The sequence below is a fragment of the Eleutherodactylus coqui genome, chromosome 8, assembly GCF_035609145.1.
Source record: "Eleutherodactylus coqui strain aEleCoq1 chromosome 8, aEleCoq1.hap1, whole genome shotgun sequence".
NCBI classification, from domain to species: Eukaryota; Metazoa; Chordata; class Amphibia; order Anura; family Eleutherodactylidae; genus Eleutherodactylus; species Eleutherodactylus coqui.
Window position 1 is genome coordinate 68,532,746 of NC_089844.1, and position 27,253 is coordinate 68,559,998.

General features: G+C 36.0%; 1 protein-coding gene across 1 annotated transcript in view; it reads left to right on the forward strand.

Annotated features, from left to right (window-relative positions):
* The window catches only part of TTN (titin), a 266,817-nt gene that overhangs the window by 45,452 nt on the left and 194,112 nt on the right, over positions 1-27,253 (forward strand). The window contains exons 41-49 of the mRNA XM_066577800.1: positions 4,500-4,556; positions 13,328-13,330; positions 23,140-23,415; positions 24,081-24,644; positions 25,026-25,307; positions 25,399-25,677; positions 26,170-26,448; positions 26,540-26,818; positions 26,914-27,198. Coding sequence (XP_066433897.1) covers positions 4,500-4,556; positions 13,328-13,330; positions 23,140-23,415; positions 24,081-24,644; positions 25,026-25,307; positions 25,399-25,677; positions 26,170-26,448; positions 26,540-26,818; positions 26,914-27,198 — 2,304 coding nt within the window. The remainder of the gene's footprint in view (positions 1-4,499; positions 4,557-13,327; positions 13,331-23,139; positions 23,416-24,080; positions 24,645-25,025; positions 25,308-25,398; positions 25,678-26,169; positions 26,449-26,539; positions 26,819-26,913; positions 27,199-27,253) is intronic.

Here is a 27,253-nt window from a genome sequence, read left to right on the forward strand (position 1 = left end):
GGTACTTTCATCTTATAAATATCAATTGAAAATCCAGACCACATTGGCTAAACTGGCATTTGCAAGAAGGTTTGACTTGCTAAAATTGGTCAATCTACCAGTCTTTGTCAGCCTGACACTTAGCACTATGATGTGTGCCCTCTAGAGATGAGCGAGTACCTGCCCGCTCGTCTCAAAAGATTGGTGCCGGCGGGGGAGAGCGGTGAGTGGCGGGAGTGAGCAGTGGGGGAGCGGGGGGTAGAGAGTGAGAGAGAGAGTTCACCCCCCGTTACTCCCCACTCTCCCCCACCGCTCCCCGCCCCCCGCCGGCACCCGAATCTTTTGAGACGAACGAGCAGGTACTCGCATAAGGCACTACACTACTCGCTCAAGTAGTTTGCCTTAGCTAGTATGCTCGCTCATCTCTAGTGCCCACTATGTTCTGATATCAGTGGCAGTGCCAATAGATTAGCACCCTTACAATGGTGTTTTTTTAATATTACATGACGAGAATACATTTGATTTTGGTGTATGGGCTGTTTTTCTAGGCCTGCACACTTAAATGGGGCAATTTATATTTTTACAAACAAAGTGTTTCAAATAAAACTTGACATGCTTCTTTTCAGGGCAAATACTTGTTGCAGAACTTGAATCACCTCCCCAAGGGCAAATTGCTTCTTCTGAGTCATTTAAGAGAGAGTTGGTTGCTCAAAGTCCTATCTTCATCCAGCCTATTTCAAGCTATACAGTAAACAGTGGTGAAACTGTACGTTTTGTGGCAAGAGTTTCTGGCTTTCCGAAACCACAGATTTATTGGTTTCACAACCAAAATAAGGTCATACCATCCAAAAATATAGTCTTTCATTTTGATGTGTCTACAAACACAGCTATACTTATTATAGTGGATGCCTTTCTAGAAAATGCTGGTGAATATATTTGCAAAGCAAGAAATAGTGCTGGTGAAGTCTCCTGTGCAGCCACCCTAAGAGTGACTGAAGGTAAAGCCCCACTGTCCCACTGGATTTTTGAGACATTTGCACTCTTACTAATAGTTTCCACCTTTCTTACAGTATTCACTTCTTCCACTTGGATACACTTTCACTCATTATGCAGATATATAACTAACACCACGCCAACTTACTTTCTTACATTGACTGTCACAATTTCTAAAGCATTGGTCCACCATAACCAAGTTTGTTGACGTGAAAGTCATTTCACTTTGAAATTATCAGTTGAACCAACCATAGCTAAATTATCTAACAATTGCAGTTATTTTAATCCAGTAGTAAAACAGGTATCACTCTTACTTTGGATCATTAAAGAACAATCTTAACCAAACATTTGGAAAGCGACAACGAAAGAAGATGCAACCTTCTATGTCAGCATGAATTTCCAGTTCTTCATCCTTTGTCAATTTTTGTACAGAGCATGCAGTTGGCATGCATTATTCTCAAGTGATGTTTAAGTCTTCTTGATCAACATATTTGTTCTAATCATAAGGAATATTGGACAATTTAGTTGATAATTTCTTTTTTTTTCGCTTGATTACACAGCGCAATCCGTAGTTAGTCAAAGCTTTACAAGTTCTACGAAAAGCATTACAGAATCTGTCAGCACACAGTCAGTGTCAGAAGCCAAAGTGTATTTAAAAGAAATTAAATCAGTACAAGGGCTTGCCACTGAAGAACATGTACAGGTTTTTGAAAGTGTTTCTGAAAGGTCTTCCATAACTGCATCATCTATGAAGACAATAGGAGCACAGTATAAAGAAGCCATCAAGCAAAGTAGTACAAAAGAGGTTACCAAGGCTGTCATTGAAGACACTAGCAGTCGTGCACCGAAGATACTGCTTAAACTTCATGATATGACTGTGAAATGTGGAGAAGTAGCCCAGTTTATCTGTGCAGTACAAGATAGCAATCTAGAAGTTACTTGGAAACATGAAGGCCAAACATTAGAAGACACAGCAAAAGTAAAACGATCCCAAAACGGAAATGTCATGTTACTTACCATAGAGAATGTCCAACTAACAGATCAAGGCACATACAGTTGCACTTTACACAATGACTTTGGAGAAGAGACAAGCGCTGCAATACTAACTGTAGAAGGTGGCTATTAATTTTGATTAATTTTGATGCTAGATTCACTTTTAAATATTTGAAAATAATAAATAAATGATGGTTCTTTAGTTCTTTAGCAGATTAAATTAACCCTTTGCAATCCAATCTTGGATTCAGGGTTTCCTAGAGGGCTTTCTCTTTCTGCCATTGTACAATGGCGCCATCTGCTGGCTAGAGCCAGTACTGCGGCATGTGACATACTGGAGAGGCCCCTGACAACAGAGCGGCCAGTAATCTACAGTAAGAATACCCTGTTGGACGTCTTCCGACATCAGAGCTGTACAGCCTTCAATCAGAATGTCTTTAGACGTCAGACAGTGAATTGGAAAGGGATAAATCACAAATACACTAGAAAACTAACAATGTTATAGAACAAGTTAAATGAACTAGTTAAAATGAACTAAAAGTAAAACCAAATATTGAATAAAAATTCTAACATGCATAGCTGTATCCCAATATTTGCATGGCTCCCATTAGGGTGATGTTTAAACAATCCAATAATACCATACTAGTCTGAGATATAACTATAGTACAAATGTTGTGTTTTGTTTTATGACATTACAGACATTTTATTTTTGCTACTGCATTAAATTAAAATTGTAATTTTTCTTTGACTCTTTCTCAATTATGTAACAAGACACTCAAAATTAGATAAACTATATAGAAATTCATGTAACATAGCACGTGACATAATGTAATATAGGCACTATAGCCGTAAGCAAGTGTTGTTATTTTAGAATAATCTCCTACATTGCTATGGATTTGCAGTTAATATATTAACTACTACTCCACTAAATATAACGGCCAAGTTAGAAGAACCATCAATAAAATATTTAGATTACTCACAATACTAACAACCTAAAGAATTATCCAGTTGGATCTAATCTGTAGTACTATTATGCACTGTTTTCCTAAACCATCTGGACTAACATTCTCTAAAATTTATTCTTACCTAGCACAAGAAGCCACCAGCAAGGCAGTAGCACAAATAAGCTCTGAATCAGATAAAAAAAGTTTTAAATCTCACAAAGAAATTCAGATTAAGAGTACTTATGAAGCAAAACAGGAAACCACTATGAAAACCTCAAGCCTATCTATCACTCCATCGCAAAGACCAGAAGGCCCTGAAAAGCAAAGAAGCAAACAATACTTCCCGGATGTCATTCCTTATGAAGAAATAATAGACTCTTGTGCTGTAGTGCCGAGGTTTCTTGAAAAAATGTCCCTTGAAACTTTTGTAAAAGAAGGTGCCGACATCTCCCTCTTTTGCGTCATAAAGGGCATTCCTGCACCTTGTGTTATATGGCTCTTCAACAAACTTCTGGTTGATGAGTCTGCAACTGCTCTGTTAAGAAATGATGGTTCTCTCTGCAGCTTAAAGCTGCTGAAAGTTCTCCCAAAGCAGAGTGGTATCTACACCTGCAAAATAGTTAATGCTGCAGGACAAGCTGAATGCAACACTCATCTGAGAGTGAAAGGTTGGCAACTGCATGTTCCTTCCCAATGTGAATTCTTGCATCTCAGTGTATGCAATGAACAAAGATTTACAAAATACATTCAGTAATAGATTCATAATTTCCAAATACATATGAGGCATGTAGAGGCATGTTCACATATCTATTCACATATTTACAGTACTCAATCAATTCACATCACATCTGCTCACATCTTTAAATTGTTACAGCATGTGCTTTTGTATGTCAGCGTGGTTGTTATCTGTCTTAGGCAGGAATGGGCAAATGCTTCAAGGTCTTGATATTCCGCAGATTCAAATTTGTTTTAGTTAAGTCTTTGTGGGTAATAAAATAAAGCTAATTTACTTTTTTTCCCCCTAAGGTTAGCACTAAATATTTGAGGTTAGAAGCTAGTAGAGATGAGCGAGCACGCTCGGATAAAGCAGTTACTTGAGCGGGCATCGCTCTTCTCGAGTAACTGCCTATTGGTCCGAGCATGCACGAGGGATAGGGAAAGGCGGGGGTGAGCGTCAGACGGCAGAGGGTAGCGGGTGGGGAGAGAGAGAGAGATCTCTCTCTCCCCCGCTACCCCCTGCCACTTCCCCCCTCCAAAGCACGCTCGGACCAGTAAACAGTTACTCAAGAAGAGCGATGCTCCCTCGAGTAACTGCTTTATCCGAGCATGCTCGCTCATCTCTAGTAGCTAGCATTATTGTGGTGACATTTTAAGAAATTACTGTTTTCAGTGTTTTACATTGAACCTTTAAAATATACTTATTTACCTCACATTTAAAAATTTTTTTCTTTTTATCCGAATTAAAATCTACTCTGATCAAAATTTGCTCATTCATTGTCTAAAATGTATCGCAGTCAATGTCTTATCTTGCAAGAAATCAACTCCAAACATAAGAAGAGGCCGAAAACTTAATATTCTTTTCTTTTATAGCACTGGAAAAGGTTCTACAGGAAAAAATAGAGCAACAGATTGAACTTGAAGTGAAAGGTACGTGAAAATATTTTATATTTATACATTTTAGTGTTTAAAACAGTCAGTAGTGTAAATGCTAAGAACAAAGCCAATGGAAACTTCAATCAAGATAAGGTAATATTATCACGTGCATTATTGAATTAATTGAAAAATGTAAATTCTTTATATATCAATGAATTGACTTATGCTACATTTATCAATATTTTCCATGATATTGAATTGTGCATGAAGGTGCTTTCAAAGTTTTTGGATTTTTACAGTGATCTTAGTTGACTTTACCTTTTCAAGGTTTTTGTCACAGCTTTCCGTCATCGCATGAAAAAAGTTTTTAAAAAACTTATACGACTGTAATAGACTTGTAATATCCTTGTCAAGGTGCTGTGTTTTTTTTAATTTTTTTAAACAACGTGTTTGAAGACCTTACATGGCTTGCAGATGGCATCTAGTACTGTACGTTATCAATGTTGCTTGCTGTCTTCCTGCTTAACATCCTAAGTATGCGGCTGTATTAGTTCGAATAAACGCCTTCTCATTTTAATGTAGATATATTAAAGAGAGATGCAATTTCTTATTCTTTTCAAAAATGATTTTTGCTCACATTCAAAAGGATCAGAAAGGGCGTTTATTCTGCTGTCTGCAAGTCAGGTAAGATTTTAATGATACATTTTAAACCCACTAAAACTTTCGGACAGCTGTGCACACATAGAAAAAGGTTACTTAAAATCTTTTTGAGATTTATCTGCCTGTTGAAGAAGAAATTTCTACAGTTTGAAGAAAGAACAAACAGCGAACGATTTTCGCATCAGAATCTTTAAAAAAGAACAAGGCGTTGCGTTTATTCGAACAAATATGGTGAGTGAATATTTTTCTGGATTTGTAGTTTATGTAGCATGAATATATAAATAATTAAATATAAATAAACATTGTAGTTGAAAATTATATATTTAATTTAAATTCAAATATTTGAGAAGGTGAGCTATTCTTAAAATATAGATTTCATTTTTTCATAGAAATTTTCTTCAATGAGGTAAAAGAGAATGAAAAGCGAAGAGACTTAAGAGGTGCCTTTTCCGATACAGAAGACTACTTGGATCATGGACTTGTCTCCTCTAATAGATGTGCAAGTCGGACATCTTCAATCGGTTCTTGGTCAGAGTTCATAAAGCCTTCGTTCACACAAAAGCTGACATTTCGATCAGCGTCAGAAGGCGAACCTGCTGTTTTCCGCTGTAAATTGGTAGCTTGCCCAGTTCCAAAAGTGTCATGGTTTCACAACAATAAGCCAATTAGGAAAGATAAACGCAGGGTAATTAATACTGAAAGTGATATGCACCTTCACTTCTGCAGTTTGTTAATTAAAAGTGTAGAAGAGCGAGATTCTGGAAGCTATCGTATATATGCTATTAACAGTGAAGGCTCAGCTGAAAGTACTGCCTCACTGTTGGTAGCTCTAAAAGAAGAGCAGAATCCAAAATATTTAGATTTTGTGAGATTTTCTGAGAAAACACATGAAAGTATTGATTCACTAGTTCAGAAAAAAAGAGAAATCAAATTAAAAGTTGACCTTAAATGTGTTGGGTCACCCCTTGATAAACGTCGAGAAATGCAGGTAATGAGAAACCAGTACCCCAGAAAAGGTATTGTCAAAACAATAAGCTTTGAAAAAATTATTTCGGGTGAAAGCAAGAACAAAAGGCAAAGAAAGGGCAAATTGGAAAGTGATAAATTGTTAGACAAAGAAATACAAGCAAAGTTGCAAAGGTTACGGGAGCTTAAACGTGCCAGAGGAAGCAGAAGTTCAGCCTGCTCTTCCGATGTGTACTCTGATATGGACATTGAATCTTTACAGAGTGACACAAGTTTCCACAATGAAAAGGAAAGCTATAAACTAGATGTATCAGAAGATTCTAAAAAAGTGTCTAGACTGGAGAAGCTTCCCATTTCCATTCCACAAATAATAGAGCCAATTTTAAGTAACATACCACAGCAAATAGTGGAAGCTGATATCTTTGATGCGTCTGTGCTCAAAAGTGTAGAAGATGAAACTAGTCTGATTCATAATGAGAATATTAGCACTGTCAATAAATGCACTCCTAATGAACCTTTCATTGAGCATGAACAGCAGAAAGTCTTTGTGGAAGATCTCAATCAATCAAAACTGGCAGAATTACTTTTTAGCACTGATAATATTTTAGATAACATTACAAATGAGGCAGCAGAAAAAAATAATAGTACATTGGAATCGCCAGAGCCCATACAAGTTAATGAACCTATCCAATCTAAAGTACTCCAAGATCGGTCAGAAATCAGTTATGTGTGTAGAACAGCACAGCAATTCAGCCAGAATGAAGTTCAATTATTTCCATTACAGAAAACAAACAATACCTTGGCAAACACTAGTGATGAAATACATAGGGATTATACTAACTGGCAGCCTTTACAAGTACACGAAGAATTAAAGGACTTTTCTAAATTAGAATCTTTCTCTGATCAGCCATTACGGGAACCAACACAGAAGGAAGAAACAGGAAATGAACCAGAATCACTTGAAGAAAAAGTCCAACTGAATGAACCTGTCATATCCAAAATCCGACCTGGACCTTTTCAAGCTAGTAATACATATCAAAGTTATATGGACATGGTGCAAGAAGAACATATAGAAAGAGGTGATAAAGATGTTGTCTACAAAAGAAGGTTTGTTCATGAACTGGGCCCAAGAAATTATCAAGCAAAAGACAATGAACACAGGATGGAATGTGGTACTTTCGTACCTGGTGCAATGAAATTGCCAAAGAAGCCTCAACCCTATGGGCACATTATATCTAAAACATATGGCGAAAAGTACAAATCAAGCTTGGAACATGAAACAGATTTTAAAAAGGAAGCATTTGGTAACCTCCCCAAATCTAGAAATGTTAGGCAAGAAATGAATTTAACTTTTCATGATGTTGATGATAAAGCACACTTCAGTTTAGATGATTTTCAAGGAAAGCAGAATCATTTGGCCAAAATTGATTCTAGTAAATCAATGTTTGTCACTGGTGAGCTCCAAAAACTAATACAAGAGAGTAAATTAGAAACACCTGAACCGACTGAAATGTATAAAACTGTTAAAGCTAGAATTTTGGAGCTATCAGCTAAGAATAGACCAGAATATTCATCTAAACAACATATTAAAGAGGAAAAACTGAGTCTTCATGAACATAAAAAAGTTCATGAACTTATTGACAAGTCTTCTCATGAGAAAGGTATACCAGTGAATGAAAGAGATATTCTTTCTATTGTTGAAAGTCATTTGGAAATTTCACAAAAAGATGCCACACCACTGGCTATGATTGCTGTAACTCAAGAGAAGGAGAACGATTTGGATTTTAAAGAGTCACTCCAAATGCATAAACCAGTTACTGCTGCAATAATACCAGAATCTGTACAAGTACATGAATCTGTTACATCACAAATTTTACAAAAGCCTACTGAAGCTACTTTAATGAGCTTGCCAGCACATGAGCCAACATGTAAAGAAAAGCTGCAAGACTTTGATAGAGCTAGCACACAATACAAAAAGGATCAAGACAAAAGTGTACGAATATATGCAGAAGATGATGATTCAACTCAATTTATAAACATTGCTGATGTCCAAGGTGAAAAATATAATTTGGAATTAGTGACAGAACAATTAGAAATTGAAACATCTGATACTTGCAAAGTTTCGCAGGAACTACCTAAATCAAATTTAATTGAATCAGCCATGCAAAATATAGAATACAATGAAAGTGAACAAATTTGGATTGAAGCCAAACAAAAAGAAAAACCTTTTCATGAAATGTTTAGCAATATAGATAAAAAAGTAGAAGAATATTATTCTGAGATGGATTCATTACTTATCGGGCAGGACACCCATGGTGATAGACAATTAATCGATGAAAGTAATGAACAAAACTTACAAAATTTCACGGAAGTTAACCAGTCAGATATACAGTGTTCTAGTGAATCTGGCTTGTCAACTTCAATTACAGATAATCTGCAGCAAGAAGTCACCAATGAGGAATCGGTTTCTCAAATATACCCTGAAATGAAAGAAAAAGCAAGCACTAAAATAACACCAGCCCTTGATTTCTCTTTGAAACCATTGGTAAAAGATGTTAGAATTACAGAGGTGAATGAATATACTAAATTAGAATATTCAGGTTCAGAAATTTTTGAGCAAAGTGTATCACAAATTCAAGTGCAGCCTGTACTAAGTCATCAACAAGATAAAGTGACAATTATAAAATCTGAAGAAAGTTTTCAAACCAAAACTGTTTCTGAAAAGAAACAGGAAAAGACAGAAAATTTTCTCCCAGATAATGAAGACAGAGAATTACCAGTTGAATTAAATGTTGTAGAAGGTTTGCATGGTACTCCTTACGATGAACAAATGGATAAAGAAGATTTGAAATTAGAATTGTCAGCTTTGAAGGAAATTGAGTCTGACAGTGGAAAACATCTTGATGATGATTCTGAGATTTCTGAGAGATCTGATAACAGGATGCTTCCATGTCCACCTACTTTTACTCATGATATTGATTCTCAGGAAGTGTTTGAAGGTGACTCATGCACTTTTACGTGTCATTTCCATGGGTATCCTCAACCAACTGTTTCTTGGTACAACAATGACAAACCAGTACCTCGGAATGAAGACTTTGTAATAGTTACCACTGAAACTAAATCCATGTTAACATTCTCTACTGTTCTTCCTCAGCATGCAGGTTCTATAACATGTGTAATATTTAACCAATATGGAACTGACACAACATTTGGCAAACTTAAGGTTGAAAGTAGAGAAAATCAGAATACAAATGAAGATAAATCTTTTGTGAAATGTGAGATGCTTATATCTGAACATTTCACGGAAGGTGAGGATGAGGAACTTGTGTCACTTTTTGCCAATGCTAAAGAAAAGTCTGTTACAGATAGTGCTAATAAATTCAGCCTTCAACTCCCACAGGTTGGCTATGATATTCCACGTAAATCAGACATATCATTAGCATTGCCTGTGGAAATTAAAGTTACTGCTCCAACTCCAGTTCCTGATTATGAAGAATTAGAAGAAAGTTTCCAGACGGTTGAACCTGAACAGCAAAAGTCTACAAATAATAAACAAAAGGTCAAGCACAAGTTTACATTTGGTTTTGATGTCTCCAAAGCAGCAAAGGAAGCAATTCAAGAAAATGAAATCCCAATAGATAGCAAAGAAGAGGCTTCTCCTGTTCTTGAATGTATTATATCAGATGATTCTGAACCACAAGTGACATGGCACCAAAGCCTTACAGAACTATCGAAGGAGGATAAAACCATCCTAGATAATGAAGCACTAACTGTTGTTTTCGATGTTCGTACTAAAGCAGATGAAAGCATATCAACAGTAATTTCCTGTGATATTCAAGCCAATGATATTCTCATACATAGCATTGATGAGACAATTAATGAGAAAAGTAGCAATCAAGATAATCAAATAGACTTAAAGGAAAAAGTTAGCAATAGCAAAGAAGAGGCTTCTCCTGTTCTTGAATGTATCATATCAGATGATTCTGAACCACAAGTGACGTGGCACCAAAACCTTACAGAACTAGAGAAGGAGGATAAAGCCATCCTAGATAATGAAGCACTAACTGTTGTTTTCGATGTTCGTACTAAAGCAGATGAAAGCATATCAACAGTTATTTCCTGTGATATTCAAGCCAATGATATTATCATACATAGCATTGATGAGACAATTAATGAGAAAAGTAGCAATCAAGATAATCAAATAGACTTAAATGAAAAAGTTAGCAATACACAATCTTCTATCTCTGCCATTATAGATATTACAAATGGCAGAACCAAGGGTGATACTGTTAGTGAAAGAACAGATATGGATGATGCTGTAAGCAGTTTTGTCAAGAATTTTAGAGAGGAAGACATTGAAAGGGATGCTACTCTAAAATCAACTGAAAAACAAGATTTACCACTTTCAGTTATCACTGCAGAAAATGAAAATGTTCCCCAGGAGTCAGTATCTGCAATTTTACAGTTTAAAAGTGATGACACAGTTGAAATTAAGCTTGATGCCATAAAAGAAAGTTCTACAAAACTAAGTGTGGATTTAGTATCTAAAGATATTGTTAATGATGGTATGAAAATAGATTTGCCTGTTATACCAAAAAGACGACGCTCCTTTATTAAAAATAGGTCTTCTTTTGACACTGGGGATAAACCAGTGGAAGTTAAAACTGTTGAGCAGAGCATAGAGAGTAAAGACACAGCAGTTGTGAAACAAGCCTTACCAGTAGTACCACAGAGAAGGCATTCTTTTGCAAAGCAAAAATCTGCTACTGACGGTAAAACAATTGCACAAAAAAGTTCTGCAGTTGAAACCATTAGCAGTGACCAAAGATTGCTACCAAATGAGTCAATAAATATTATTATTAGGAAAGAATTACCTACACCACCTCCTAGACGACGTTCTACGGTTAAAACTCCAGTAATATATTCTGAACTAAAGCCATTAGAAGCAAAAGCAATTGATTCAGAACAAGCTAACAAAACAGAAAAGGCAAGTAGTGAAGAAACTGAAAAATCAGTAAAGCAACCTTTGGAAGAGTACAGAGTCCGGTTAAATTTGGATGAGTTAGTTGAAAAGGATGATGTACAAAATTTGAATGAGATTGAAGATATTTCATACCTTGGCATTTTTGAGGGTGAAGATATAATAAGTAATGATTATTTAATGTCAATTGTGAGGAATGAAAGCATTGAATGTGAAGAAGGGGAGCAGCAAATAAATATACAAGACAAAAATGTAATGGATACTCAAGAGAATGAATACTTGAAGGAACGTGTAAGTACTTCCGAAAATGTGGTTTCAGAACATACTGATGATGTTGCCGAATTTAGTATACCACATTCCTTGAGTAGTGCACAATCTCCATCTGTACTATCAGAAAATGTAAATAGTAGGAAAGACTTTCCGGAAGGACACATAACTTCACTAGAGGTTGAAGAAGTAACCTTTGATACAGTATATGAATTTTATAAGAATCAGTCTGCTCGACCCTTTTCTCCAGAATCGGAGATGTCAATTGAAGCCAGAAGTGTCCTCAGTGATGAAGCAATCGATATTGAACAATTTTTTACTCCACCCTCTTCTGCTGAGCATTTTTACTCTCCTTTAAGTGAAACATTTCTTACACCTGCAGCTTCCCCTGACCATTACTTTACACCTGTCCAAGAAATACTGGACTTTGGTGAAAGAGAAATTAAGGGAGTTTCTGATATTGCAGGCCCTTCACAAGTAGACTTAAATGATTCTGGAAAAGAAGAGAAAGAGGGCAAGGAGGAGTTACGTGAAACCGTTCAGAAACCTCCAGCATTTATTAAACCACTTCGGAAGAAACAGATTTTTGAAAATAATGTGTTGAACTTTACTGTAGAAATTGTAGGATGTCCTAAACCAGTTGTGAAATGGTACAGAAATTTATTGGTACTTCAAGAAGAAGAGAGAATCAAAATAAAAGAAGAAGGAAGTATGCATATGCTAGAAATTCTCAACATACAAGGTAATGAAGGTGGAAAATATAGTTGCATTGCTGTGAACCCTATTGGAGAAGCCAAAAGTTTTACACAAGTAGACATTTTACCTCTTGATGGTAAACCATGTGCTTTACCACCACCTGTTACCCATCAGCATGTAATGGAGTTTGATATGAAGCAGCATACAACATCAAGGTCACCTTCTCCTCAGGAAATTCTTTTGGAAGTTGAGTTGGATGAAAGTGAAGTTAAAGATTTTGAGAAGCAAGTGAAAATCATAACTATTCCTGAATTTTCCCCAGATAGTAAAAGCATGGTCATTTCTCTTGATGTGCTTCCTTTAGCTTTTGATGATCAAAATACAGTCAATAACTCAAAAGATAGTGATGATGTTAAGATAAACTTTGAAGTAACTGAAAAACCACCTCAATTTAGTAAGCACATTTCTGACCTAACCATAGCAGCAGGATCAAATGCAGAATTTCACTGTTCTGTGGATGGCATGCCAACACCAACCATTAAATGGTTCAAGGAAAGTGAATGTATAACCCCAGATGCTACAAGATATTTTATAAAAGAAGAAGAACAGCAAAGTCTTATGATCTGTTGTGTGAGCATGTCTGATGCCGGAACATACATTTGCAAAGCAGAAAACAGCTATGGAGAGGTTTCATGCAAAGCTTTGTTAGTTGTTATAGATGCCAGTGATGCTAAAGAGGAAGTAAAGGAATCACATGATGTTCCTTTCGTAGGTGCAGAATATGTGGCTCAGGGAAATGTACAAATAATAGATCACAAAGTTGTAAATGATGATGAAGAAGAAATAGAAGTGGAGTTTGAGTTTCAGACTGATAGTAATGAAGTGAATAAAGCTGTTGAGTTGATTGCTGTTACTGAAAGTGAAAGTGAAGAAGGTCATGATGGGAAATGTTTAAATATACAATTTGATGTTTTTGATAAACCTTCTTCAGAGGAGGCTATACAATTTAATGCTAAAGGCTCTGAAAGTTCTTGCTTTGAGTTTCAAATTACGGAATCCCCTCCCACGGTCCTAATACCAATTTTGGACACAACAGCATCAGTAGGAACCCAAGCTAATTTTAAATGTGTAGTTTTCGGTTCCCCGGTACCAGATGTTTGTTGGTATAAAGATGATAGTTTAGTTCAAGGAGAAAAGTATATACTTGAAGAGGAACAAAATGGCTGTCATCAGTTAACAATACATAACATTGAAGCAGGTGATGAAGGCCAATATAAATGTGTGGCTACAAATAAAGAAGGAACTACAGAAACAATCGCTTCACTTTTAGTAACATAGAAATACAATATACAGTCTAAAAATCATTTTTCTTCCAAGCTGATAATTTTGCACTGTATGAAACTTGATGACACATTGTGTTAAAAAATGATCACTGCCATTTTGACAAATGTATTCTTTAATGTAAGCTTTGATGATGAACTGTGATTATTTAAAATGTCAGTGTTTTCAGTGTAAATATTCATAACGAATTATGAACTTGTAATGATTTAATCTAATGTATGATTAGAACATCATTATGTGAATGGCTATTTTGGAATTTGTGTTTGTCAGTGTAGAGTTTATTTATGCTGTGCAACGTATGATACTGTTTGAATGAGGATCTCTGTATTTGATAATTAAGCTGTGTAGTCATGAAATAAAAATAGAAGTGCCTATGTATTATCTATTTTTTATTGTACATCATTTAAAGTGGATTGAACGCAGGCGGCATTGTAGGCAATGGATGTTTCCATTATGGTTTATACATAAGCATTGTTTACATTACTGTATGCATTCAGATCAGAACATATTTCACATATTTCATGACTAAATATCTAGATTAAAAAAAAATGGTACTATGTAATCATATTATATGTTGGACTGCCATGAACAGCAGAAGTCTATATTAATGAAAAAAATCCTATTAATTTATAGTACTAATAAACTTGTTAAATAAACTTCCCAATTGATCTTCTTGATTTTTTACATGCTGGAATAGTTTGGAAACCTATTATTGGGTTAGGGTGCTATTATACTGCAGCATTTCTCTACTTCAGGCCTCGGTCAGATAAGTGTTCTTTTCCGATCACTCCTCACGTGTGGAAAAAATTGTGTGACTGGGTGAATTCCAGCTATCTGAAGTAGCCTGTTCACACGATCGGAGGTGCATGATGCATGTGTCCAGCTCCCATAGGACAGGTTCTATGTTTGCATGCACCACGGACCGTCAGATGGGAGTTGTACTAGCATGTCCTACCTTTTGCAGGTGCGAGTATTTTGCACCTCTAAAAAGCGTAATGTGAACAGTTTCGTAGGAAAGCATTGGTTTTAATAGACGCAATCTTTTTGCGCGCCTATTCATGCGCAGAAAAAATGCCCATCTGACAGAGGCCTCAAAATGCAGGCGTAGCTTCTCTAATTGCTGTCAGCACCTAGACTCATAATATTGTTTGAATAGATTATTTTAATTGCCAGCTGCAATCAGTGTTTCTCCACCTGCGTTTTGCCACAGAAAAATGATGTGTGTGCTAGCACCCTTATTGTTACTGTAAACTAGTATCACAAAGTGAATTTTCCCCTTTAAGCATACTGTAGCACTTTAATTGAGTGGTTTACATTGACGTTCTAAAGGGTACCAAGCTGCCAGGACATCACCTACACTACCATAAAGTAAAACTAGTCTCACAGAAAAAAAAAATGCCTCCATATTTGTGCTCTCAGATTACATTAGTACGGTTTCTTTGAAGCTACTATTGTGATATAATTTATTGTAAAAAGCCATGTAATAATAATAATATGATGATAATGTAGCTTTCAAGAAAGAGTAATCAATTCCCATCCATTGATATATTTTCCTTAAAGTGGACAAACCCAAGTTATAAAAAAAGAAAAACCTACATACTCACCTCCCACTGCCATGCTGCTCCCCTGCCGCCGCTCTGGTCTTCTATTTACATAGACTGCAGCGATCACATGGGTTGTTTACCCACGTGACCACTGCAGCCAATAGAAAGCCAGACAGGGACATTTTCTGTGATGTCCCATAAACCTGTCTCAGGGTTTCTATTTAGAAGCCCACATGACAGGTTTACGGGACATCCACAGGCCTTCTGGCCAGGTGATGTCAGATGTTGTGGTGCCGAAGCACCAAAGTCAAGGTCCAGTGCCACAGTGAGTATATTTCATTTATATAGTTTTGGGCATGGCTGGCCCAAAATTATCTAAAAGAAATAACTCAGAAAACGCTTTTAAATCACAAATATACCGTAAATATACACCTGAGTAAATATTTGCATTTTCAATTTATGCTGCTGTTTGCATCTGTCAATATACAATTTGTTCCTTTAATAAAATGATCAAAAAATATGTGTAACATCTCGTGTGTTTTTGTGGTTTTTTTCTAAGAGATTAGAAATTAATGGAAATTCCGCTCTTGAATAACATTTATAATTATTTTCATATATATTCAAGAAAACCTCTTACTTCCTCTCCCAACTGAAACTGTCCACATGCCTTTATAGTTGCCTCTTCACTGATAATGAGGTGACGCTCCATTGGCACTGGGTGGTGGAAACTGCCCATCTGACAGTTTATTAGAATTGGCACCAGAAATAAAAGCACTGAATGTGCACAAACAAGGATGTAAAGTGGGCTAAGGGGGACAACTAGAAGATAGAAAAATACACCTAAATCAGTGAAGACACAACTGGACTGTAAAGGAATGCAGTCAATTTCAATGTGCAGGTCCTCTTTAAATTTACATAAAAAATTATGTCACTTTGCAAATAATTAGCATTGCTGATCATATCCCAGTTTTCAATAACATACTGTTTTATTTACTGATCAGACAGAAAGGTATATTCAGAGCTCTGCTGGACTCGTGTTACCAGAGATGTGTAAATTGTTGGAGCCTAGATGACAGTTGCACACTTACAGCTACATTATAAAATCAAATGTTTGACAATGCCTACTGTCTGGACAAAAAGAAAACATAAAATTGCGAGTGAATGTAACAAGTAACATAAAGTTACTTGATTTTGTTGCAAGAACAGTAATGCAAAGTATTCCCAAAGTTTCTTAACTTTTCATGATTCTGCAGCAAATATCCGCCTGCGTGCAGGAGGCCTTAGCTAGCTACAGATACTTCTTCTATCTAGGTGGTAAACATGCCCATAGAATGAAAATAGTCATCATCTATTTTGCCTGTCAGAAACTCAAAGCCATCCTAGAATGTAACTGGGACAGATTGCGTGGTGCTTGAGACCTGAAGGGTGGGTGCAGGGGTTGGAGCTTAAAAGCTTAATACCACATAGTTCATACCTGTCAGGCACTGAACATGACAGAATATTGACAGGCTTTAGCATTGGCAGCTGATTGAAGAATAGCAGGGAAGTTTGTGCTACTTTATAATTGGTTGCTGATGCTACAGCCATGGCCTATCCCTTCAGTATCCTGTCCCAGTTACATCTAATACTGACACTCACAGTGCATAAAAATACAGGCTGAGAAACTGCATATTAGAGGACTTTCAGAAATTTTTCTTAAGGCAAATCTCAACGAAGCTAGACTTATGGTTTTAAGGATTTGTCTGTCTTAAACAAATCCTGTTCATATGCCCTGTTAGGACATATAAACAAAATTGGAAATAGAGCCTGCTTGGAACTCCACTCAATTAGCCAGAGTGAAAAGAGCCTGATAATCTGTTATTGATAAGGGAAGCATTCTAGTATTCATTTAACCCTTTCCAATCCAATTTGTATCCTGGTTTTCCTAGGGGACTTACTCTTTTTCTGCAGTGAATCAAGAGCGCTATCTGCTGGCTAAAGCCAGTAGTGCATGAGGTGACACGTTGGATAGGCTCCGACAGCAGAGATGCTGGCAATATACAGTAAGAGAACCCCGATGGGTGTCTTCCAACATCGGAGCTGTACAGCCTTAAATCATAATGTCTTTAGACGTCAGACAGTGGATTGGAAAGGGTTAAATGTACAAACTACCCATATTTTTCATTGGGTGCTGTGTAATGCTAAAATTAATACTTTAGACCACTTCCCAGTTAATAACTGTGAATATGGGTTGTCTTAACTGGAGAGTGCCTTTATATTTTACAAAAACGTAAATAGGACTTCCATTTTTTTTGTATCTCTTACCATTTGGAAATGATATGTGTGGTGTTGGATTATCAGAATGGCTTTAAATTTTATTGTAATATTTGGTTCCATATTTGTAGGTTGAATTATTTGGAAATGATTATTAATGTTTTCCTTTGAACATTTACCTTTGGTTTGGAATACTATATTTTGTGTTCTTATGATTGTCAGCATCTAAAAGGGTATCAACTGTTTATAGAAACTCATAAAGTTCATCATCAGTTCATGCAGATGTTTAAACAAATGTTCTGACATGTCACTGAAGTGTCATAAGATAGATTCAATGAATTTTTTTAACTGAAAGCCCAATTAATGGATCAGCAGAATTCAATAATGCTGGACAGACACCACTGTATTTCGAACACAAATATGCATCCATAATATGAATATATGTTCTGGCTTTACCACGGGTCTCCTGACCTGAACTTCAAGCATGATAGGAATATATAATGTTTGGAGTTCGGGCCATGAGATCCACAGTGAGACCTTGACATACGTCCGTATTACGAATGTAAAATCCAAAATATGGTGTTGTGTCACTGGCCTCATGCTCAAAGATTTCTGTAACTCATAATCACTGTCACAGCACTATTAAAAGCAATGTGTTTTTTTTTCCAAATCTGCATTGTGCTAGAAATGCGAAGTTATGGAAATCTCTGAGTAGTGCTGAATGGGTTCTGGCACAGTTTCTTCTTTTTAGATTTTGAAAGTATCTACTTTATCTATTTATGTCTTTAAATGACATGTGAGAACATTTTCTAAAGTTAAAAACTACTGTCATAAATGTTTCATATCCGACAGGCCAAAAAATTATGTTTTGCATACCAATTGTTGAATATAATTAGCTAAAATAAGATTTGATTCGCTTTTCAAAATCTGCTTATTTCTGTACTACACATGCACATTTTGGATTGAATCTAAACTAAATAAGAACATAGTCAAATTTGAAATGAGAGTTTAATAAATCATTTAATGAAGGATATAAAGTAATATAATATTATTAACTTCTTTTTTGTGCAGACGTGTCTAATTCTTATGTAATATCTACAGAGGAGGAGACAACAGAAACCTACAAAAGCAACCTGCATTTAAAACCTAATGCTAGAACTCTTGAATCTATGCCTGAATCCTCATTATATTCAAGCAAACTAGAAATTAAAAAAGAAGCTAGCTTTCCAGTCTTTATACAGCAGCTGTCATCAGTGGAGGCTAAAATAGGAGATGTAGTCAAATTATCAGTTATTGTTAGTGGGTTCCCCAAACCCAAAATTCAGTGGCTGCATAATGGAAACATTGTAAACTCTTCTGAGACTTACAAATTTGTATATGATGACAATGAATACAGTTGCATTATTCCTCATGTATATAAAGATAATGAGGGTGAATATGCATGTATTGCTAGTAATGACATTGGTGAGACTATGTGTAGCTCATATCTCACAGTACATGGAATAGAGATTAGAAAACAAATAGATGCAAAACTTGAGCTGCACGAGTCATCAGACAGCAAAAATACAGGGTTAACACCTTCTTTTGTAAAACCTATACAGACTATTAGGTGTGGCCAAAGTAATAATGCTATGTTTAACTATAAAGTAATTGGCAATCCAAATCCGACAGTTCAATGGTTTAATAGGAATGGACAGATTTTTCCAGGGAAACGTCATACCATTAACCATAGTGAAGATGGAACTGGTTTTTTTAAAGTTCACAAATGTCAACTGGAAGATGGTGGCTCTTACAGTTGTAAAGCATTTAATAACTTTGGGGATGCATCTTGCACAGCGGATCTCATAGTGGACAAAGATTTAAGCACAGTTATGAAAGAGCCACATATACAAGCTACAAAGTCCTACAAGAAATCTTCTGTTCAGGAGAACACTGAAACTCGAATATATCCTGTTAATCTATCTGGTGATGCATGGGCTGGACTACAGGAATGTGACACAATGCTGTATACTATTGGTATAGAGGGAAAATACTCTGCAGAAAGAGAAGAGGTTGACACAGTACAGGAATTACTAGCTGTAGAACAGCAAGCTGTATATCGCAAGTCTAAAGAAAAGGAACTCATCCCTTTAACTGCTTCGGTAGTTTCAGAAAATGTAATTGAGCAGCATGATAAAGAGATTGTAAATCCTGTCATCGAAGAGTTAGCTGGCTTGCAAATCCAGCCTCTTCAAGTATCTGTTAGTGAAGAAATAACATCAACACATAAGGAATCTGAATTAAAAGATAGGCACCCCAAAACACAGTATGCAGATATAAAAAGTGAAGAAAAAATAAAGTGTATCGCAGTTACAGCTGAAGCAAAACATACAATGTCATGTGATACAAAGCAGATCTTCCACGTTGACAATGTGGAATTTGATGAGGAGCTACTTAGACAAGAAAGAGCACACCTTAAGGAGATAGACCTGTCCCATCTGCCTATCAGAGCAGAGACAGTCTCATTAGATCCTTTATTAATATCAATAACCGATTTCCAAAACACCATGATGAAGGAACAAGAACTTGCTTATAAAGAAAGTGAGGGTGCCATGGCTATTCATACAAAAGAAACATTTATATCAAGCAGTTCGATTTCAGAAGAAAGAAAACAGGTGCAGTGTGAACACACATCACCAATCTCAGGGGGTGAAGAGGAAATCATTGTAGAGTATCAAGTAGAACAGAAACAACCTATCAATGTACAAGTTGTAGATTCTCAGGCACAGCTAAGAAGTGAAGAACCCTTCTGTTTCGATATTCCACCTGAAGACCAAGCTGACCTCACCAAAAGCCCAGTCCCATTACTTTCTTCACTGTCTGATGAAAGACTTCCCATTTTATGTTTAGATACAGGTTATGTCGAATCTCTTAGTGAGGAAATAAAATTGAGTTTTTCCAAAGAACAATTACCACTTTTACATCTCCAAACTATACAGACAGAATTGACATTACCCAAAGAAGAACAGCTTACCTTTATATATGAGAGTCCACATACTGCATTAAGCAAAATGGAGAAAAGTTACAATTCCTGTTTGACTGTTGAAGATAAAAGTCTTCTTTCAGGAGAGTCTATACAAATTCTGCAAGCAAGTCCTGAAAGTGTAAATCCTAGCAATATTCTAGAACAGGAGCACCTTAAATTGGCTAATCTTGTGGAAGACTTCATTGTACTTCCAAAAGAAGAGCTAATTATATCACAAAAACAGCAAAGAGGTAGTCTACAGAAAGAAGATTACCAACCTATTCTGCAAGTATGTACTACCGATGAAAGTAGGGCCATTGATGAAGGTCATAACAATACTGTGCCAGATACTGATATTTATACATGTAAAATTCTAAATGAGCTTACATTTCCCTTAGATGTCCATTGTGTTGAGAATCACGGTATCATAACAGAAAGTGCTAAAGTTTTAGATGAAGCTCAGCAAGATTATGCTTCAAGAATACAGGAAGGACAGTCAATATGTTTACCTTTAGCTCTTGAGGAAAAACATTCCATACAGGAGGAGCATTTGAAGATCGTAGCAAAATCAGATACAGAAAATTTAAATGTGAAGATTCAAACAAATCAACCTATGGGTGCATCTGAAGTATCTGATCTGGAAACTTTTATTAAAGAAGAGCTGCTTATCTCTGAAGTTCCAAAAAGTTTTAATCTTGGAATTAAAGGCCATGTTAGAAGTGCCTTACACTCTGCATTAGAAAGCAAATCACACATTTTTTCTGCAGAATTTCTGAAAAACGTGGAAGATATTTGCATTAAAAATATTAAAATAATGAAAGAATCAAATCATACCCTATGCACATGTATGATCACAGCAAGCAATTTTCTCACTGAAGAAATTACTTTGTCACTTCCTAATGTTTATCCTCAAAGGGCTGACCTTAAGTCTGAATTAAATGCTGCTTTACGAGCTATAATATGTGAAGAAAAGGAACGTTTGGAGTGTGAAAAACGAGAAAACCTTGGTTCTGCCACAGATAGCATAGAAGTTAGACAACTTGATGTAGTGATTGAGGCAGGAGAGTTTGAACATATACCTCCCAAAGAAACCTCCAGAGCTGTTTTGGTTAACACCGAAATAAAGGATGTGGGTGCAGCTTATTCTACAGATGAGGTTATTTCTTCAACAGTGGCATTTCAGGGACAAGTGAAAATAGTAAAGAAATTAGAAAAACCTGGGGAAATATATCAGGAAGATACTCCGTTGATCAAGCAAAGTTTAATAGATATTACTATTGATGAGGGTAGCTCGGTTACTTTTAAAACAAATATATTGAATGCTAAATCCGTAAACTGGTACTTCATGGGTAGATTGTTATCTTCAGGCATAGAGTTCATTTGTTCAGAAAATAATGACATCTATACATTAGTAATCAACAAAGTGTACATGGATTTACACCAAGGAGAGTACACGTGTGAGGCTTTGAATGACGCTGGCAAATCAACGACATCAGCAAATCTCACAGTAGTTAAAAGAGGTTGGATTATGGGGATAATTGAATAACATTTATCTGCTAACTTTAAAAATATACTTTATAGCAAAGGAGGGCAACAAGCATCACAATTTGTGACTATTGCCTATACTGTACCTTTGCTACCATGTGTTACTCAAAAAACTAACGTCTTATACTTGTGTCTTGTTCATAGCCACTTGTAATTACTTAAAATTAATAACTGTCCCAATAAATTAATATTTAATTCCCACTGTGTAATTATTTACTAAATTATTTCATTTAAGGCTGAGTTATCCCCTTTCAAATTAAATAGTTAGATTCAAGTTATAAAAAATCTAATTAAAAGAAAATAAAATTGTAAGAACTATGGTAAATTGACTATGTTTAATTGTGGGGAATACAGCGAAAGGCCCATATCGGAAATGTTGACTTTTAATAATCAAGAGCTCAGCCTTAGTGATCCACAAAAACTTTTTATGATTTAGATATTCAATGTTTTCTATATTAACTCTGCCCTTATTAATCTTCTAACGAAACATTAAATATTCCAAGTATTTTTTTCAGTTTATAATGTAATCAATTCTTTTCTGATTATCAAAAGCTGTTTATAAAAAGTATAACTCTCTGCCAGTAGAAGGGAAAGGTATTGTCTCTCTTATGGGAGCACCTAAAATCCCTCATTATGATAAAGGAAACTCACAAGTGTTTACTGATTTCTGTAGATCACTTTAGTCCTACATGCTTTTTGCTAGTAGTTAGCAGTCAAAAAAGGGGGGCTTCTACTGTTAGCTTATAATGATTGAAAGAGGTTGTCCAAGGTTGACAACCTTTTAAAAAATATATATTTTCTAAGCTAGATTGTATATTTACACTGTTCTACTGAGAACTGAACAGCATTTGATCACTCTGAGTCACCGTAATTTACCTAGTAACAGACTATTCTAAAATAAATCTAAGCTAATTGGTTTGCCACTTCATTCCCCATATCCACAATACAGTGTGTTGCATAGTTCACAATTTTGTAACTTTGTATACTACTGCACTACGTCGATTTAATTATGATGTTTTCATCTCAAATCACAGTTATGAAGTGAAAACTTAAATGCATGCTGTAAGCACTCTTGATATTTTTCATTCCCTTAGACTTTCATGTTGACTTTCTGGTACAATACTCTAATGACTTTTATTTTCAGCTATTTTTTCTTGTGACATAATAAGCCACATTTTTGTGCATGTTCACATGAGTTTGAAGTAGAGCCACATTCATGTAATATGGAGAACACCTCTAACCATTTCCTTTCATTCACAGAGCACCTTTCCCTTCACTTTCCCTGGATTGATTGTTCACTTTCCAGTCATTTTATTTCTGATTTTTAAAAGATTTTTTACGTAATGACTTATTTTGTCTTATCATCTCTATTTTCCACAGCTCCTGTGCTGAAAAGAAGGATCGAGTCCCTGGAAGCTGCAGTCGGGCACTCTGCGTTTTTTACCTGTGAAACAGAGCCTGCACCCAATATCAGATTCCAGTGGTTCAAGTCTGGTCGTGAAATATACGAGAGTGACAAATATTCCGTGAAGACCTCTAACTACGTTTCTACTCTGGAAGTTTTAAGACCTCAAGTCATCGACTGTGGCGAATACAGCTGCAAAGCTTCAAACCAGTTTGGTAGTGTAACCTCCACTGCAACATTGACTGTGACTGGTGAGTAAATGACAACAACACATCGTTCATAAATTACTTCCTTACTTTTTTCCGGGAAGTATTTGAACTAGTTGGTCAAGAGACCTATGATAATATCACACCAATGTCTTGTCACAAAATCTTAAAGCATTGGTAATATCATGAGATCCAACATAACTTGAGAAAACACATCATGCTCAATTGCATATGTGTTTTCAAACAAACATTCTTTCTTCTTCGGGTCTTTGTAGTCTTTATAGTGTTACTACTATTATTTTAGTTAATGGGAAAACTTTCATTTCAAAGTCATTGACGCAATAAATCTTTGAGGAAAAGCCATTTGTTGCAGCAAAGCGAAGTTACTAAAAATGTTTGAAGAATAGTAATTATCGGAGAAGGGACGATGGGATTCCATGATATAGAGATCTACCTTAATCTGTGATTTTTTTCTTTTTGGGATACAGTGTAAAGTTAAAAAAAGTTGAAAGGTAAAATAGGAGTTATGAATAGGGAATTCACATAGATCAATTCTTTGGTTAGCTTTTTTTTGTTGAGCATTCCTATCTGTCAACATTTCCTGGGTCTTCAAAGCAGATAAGGAATTTCTTCTTTTAGTACAAATATACAGATTTGTTATGTCTTAAAAATACTTTCAGTTTACTGAACCCTTTGTTCTTTTTTTGCAGAAGCCTTTCCTCCTTCTTTTATTACCAGACCCGAGTCTATTACTTCTTTTGTGAGTAAGAAAGCTAAATTCCAAGCTACAGTGTCAGGTACACCAGTCATTGACACCATATGGCAAAAAGATGGCTTGCCCATCTCTATTTCAGAGAACTGTCAAATCTCAGCTATAAACAACAAACATGTTCTAGAGTTCTTAAATCTTACCACTGCTGATAAAGGTACATACTCTTGCAAAGCTTCAAACAAGTTTGGAACAGATACCTGCCAAGCTGAATTAATTGTCATCGACAAGCCGCATTTCATCAAAGAGCTTGAACCTTTACGTTCTGCCGTGAATAAATCTATTCGCCTTGAGTGCCAAGTAGATGAAGACAGAAAAGTGACAGCAGCCTGGACAAAAGATGGGCACAAGCTTCTTCCTGGGAAGGATTATAAAATATATTTTGAAGACAAAGTAGCTTCTCTTGAAATGGCTGTGGCTAAGATAAAGGACTCTGGAAATTATGTGTGCACTGCCACCAATGATGCAGGAAGCAGCTCAACTTCTGCAGTGGTAACTATAAGAGGTAAGAAACACAGTACACTTCACAGAAAAACACAACACACATCTCAGAATAAGAGGTTAGGTGAATATTTTCCTTAGGAGTTAATGTATAAAGCATTTAATTATTAAATATCTTCCAGAGTAGGTCGTTCAGTAGCTGGATTGTTATATTTCCTTTTTCCTGTCTTTCGTTGGCATCACAGCTTTAATGTCTGTTAATGTGAGTGTGAAAGTATGTGCTTTTTTTGACAAGAACCAAAAAGTGTGAATGACGTGTGGCTGAACAAAGATAATGCACAAATGGCTAAATGCGGCAAACTCCAACTCTTCTTTCTTGGCCTCTTTTTATTTGCAACAAAATCTTCTTATTTCAACATCTTTTCTTTCTGAAACTCATTTATAGAACCACCAACTTTTGTGAAAAAGGTGGAACCATCTTATTTGCTAAGGCAGGGTGAATCTGCACATCTTCAATGCAAAATCAAAGGGTCGCCTGAAATCCACGTGACTTGGTTCAAGAACAATACAGCTATCATCCAAAATGATATGTATACAATGTCTTTTGATGACTCCAATGCAGTGCTAGATATTGCCAGCATGAAGGTAGAAGACAGCGGCAGCTACACTTGTGAAGCACTTAATGATGCTGGATGTGAAAGTTGCACTTCAGAAATTATTGTTAAAGGTTTGTTCTTTCTTAATGCTGGGTTAGTATTATGCATACTCTTATACCTATGTCATGGTAACTCTTTTCTGCTAATGTAATACTTTTCTAGAACCCCCTTCTTTTGTCAAAGAGCTTGAACCAGCAGAGATAGTAAAAGGATCAAATACTTCTCTTCAGTGTGAAGTGTCTGGTACTGGGCCTTTTGAAATTAGCTGGTACAAAGATAAGAAGCAAATACGAAGTAGTAAAAAGTACAGGCTGACATACCAAAAGTCTCTTGCTTGTCTGGAAATCTCCTCTTTCAATAGCGCAGATATTGGTGTATATGAGTGTGTTGTAGCCAATGAAGTCGGCAAATGCACATGCAGTGCAACATACAAACTTAAAGGTTAGTATCTTACTTATAACTGCTTTCTTCTCTTTTCTAATGTCTATACAACTCTTTAATGCCAAAGCAAACCATACAATATTCCTAACCTGCAAGAAAAGCAACACAAGCAAAAATCTTTTTTTCTTAAAAATAATTACTAAATCCAGAAGAAATAAGTGGGAACTAGGTAAAACTCAAATTCAGTTTTACACTAAAACCATATACTGACATACATATTCATTAAAGAGAGCTGACTGCTCTGTCTTCTCAGGTGATGACTTTAGTTTGCACTTTCATATAGTTACTAGTGGAGTTAACACATAGTATCACACATACCTATATTAACTTTATAGGAAAGGTAACCTTTCTAGTGGAAAGATAAATACAGCATAAGCATGAAGACAACTTCTGTATATCATAATATAACTGAAAGTAGATATTTTCCTGACATCTTTATGTGCGTGTAAAGGAAGAATAAAGATTTCAACATACTCCTCTTCTTTAAATCAGAACCACCATCGTTTGTGAAGAAGATTGAAAATGTCACTGCTATAGTTGGCAACAATATTTCCTTGCAAGCTGTTGTAAGAGGGTCTGAGGTCATCACAGTAACCTGGATGAAAGGAAGAGATGTTGTCCGGGAAGATGACAAAGTGAAAATGACATTTGATAATAGTAATGCAACTCTTCATATTAGCAATGTGCAAATTAATAGTGCTGGAAAGTACACTTGTGTTGCTGAAAATGATGCAGGAAGCCAAACTTGTTTTGGAGAGTTGGTGGTAAAAGGTCAGTTAGTTGTTATCTTCTTAAATTCTAACTATCGATGAATCGTGAGTCGAGGTCCTTACCTAACAAACTTTATCTAACTTTATTTTAGAACCTGCTAAAATAGTAGAAAAAGCTGAACTTATCCAAGTGACTGCAGGAGACCCAGCCACTTTGGAGTGCACTGTGTCAGGCACACCAGAGCTTAAAGTAAAATGGCTGAGAGATGGGAAAGAAATGGCTTCTGGTAAAAAGTATAGGATCAGCTTTAAAAATAATGTTGCTTCTTTGAAGTTCTACTCTGCTGAGATTCAGGATAGCGGTGAATATTTATTTGAGGTGTCCAATGATGTGGGTAGTAGCAGCTGCAAGACCACCTTTACAGTACTAGGTCAGTATACATTATAATGACAAAAGACCTAGAGTGAAGATCTTCATTAATCAACTTAATTTTGAAATGAACATATTTATTTCTGTTGTAAACAGATCGAACCATTGCCCCATCTTTTAGCAAACCTCTACGAGATGTTGACAGTGTAGTAAACATGTTCTGCCGATTGGAATGCAAGGTCTCTGGATCTTTGCCCATGAAAGTTGCTTGGTTTAAAAATGATGAAGAAATGTCTCCTGATAAGCATAAGATCTCATTTGTGGAAGGTACTGCCTCTTTGGAGATAAGTCGACTAGACATGAATGATGCTGGAATTTATACTTGTAGAGCAACAAACTCTGCAGGAGTGAAAGATACCAAAGGAACACTAGTTGTGAAAGGTTTGGTTGTTCATTTATTTTCTTCTTCTTCCTTTATTATCATTCAATGTTATAA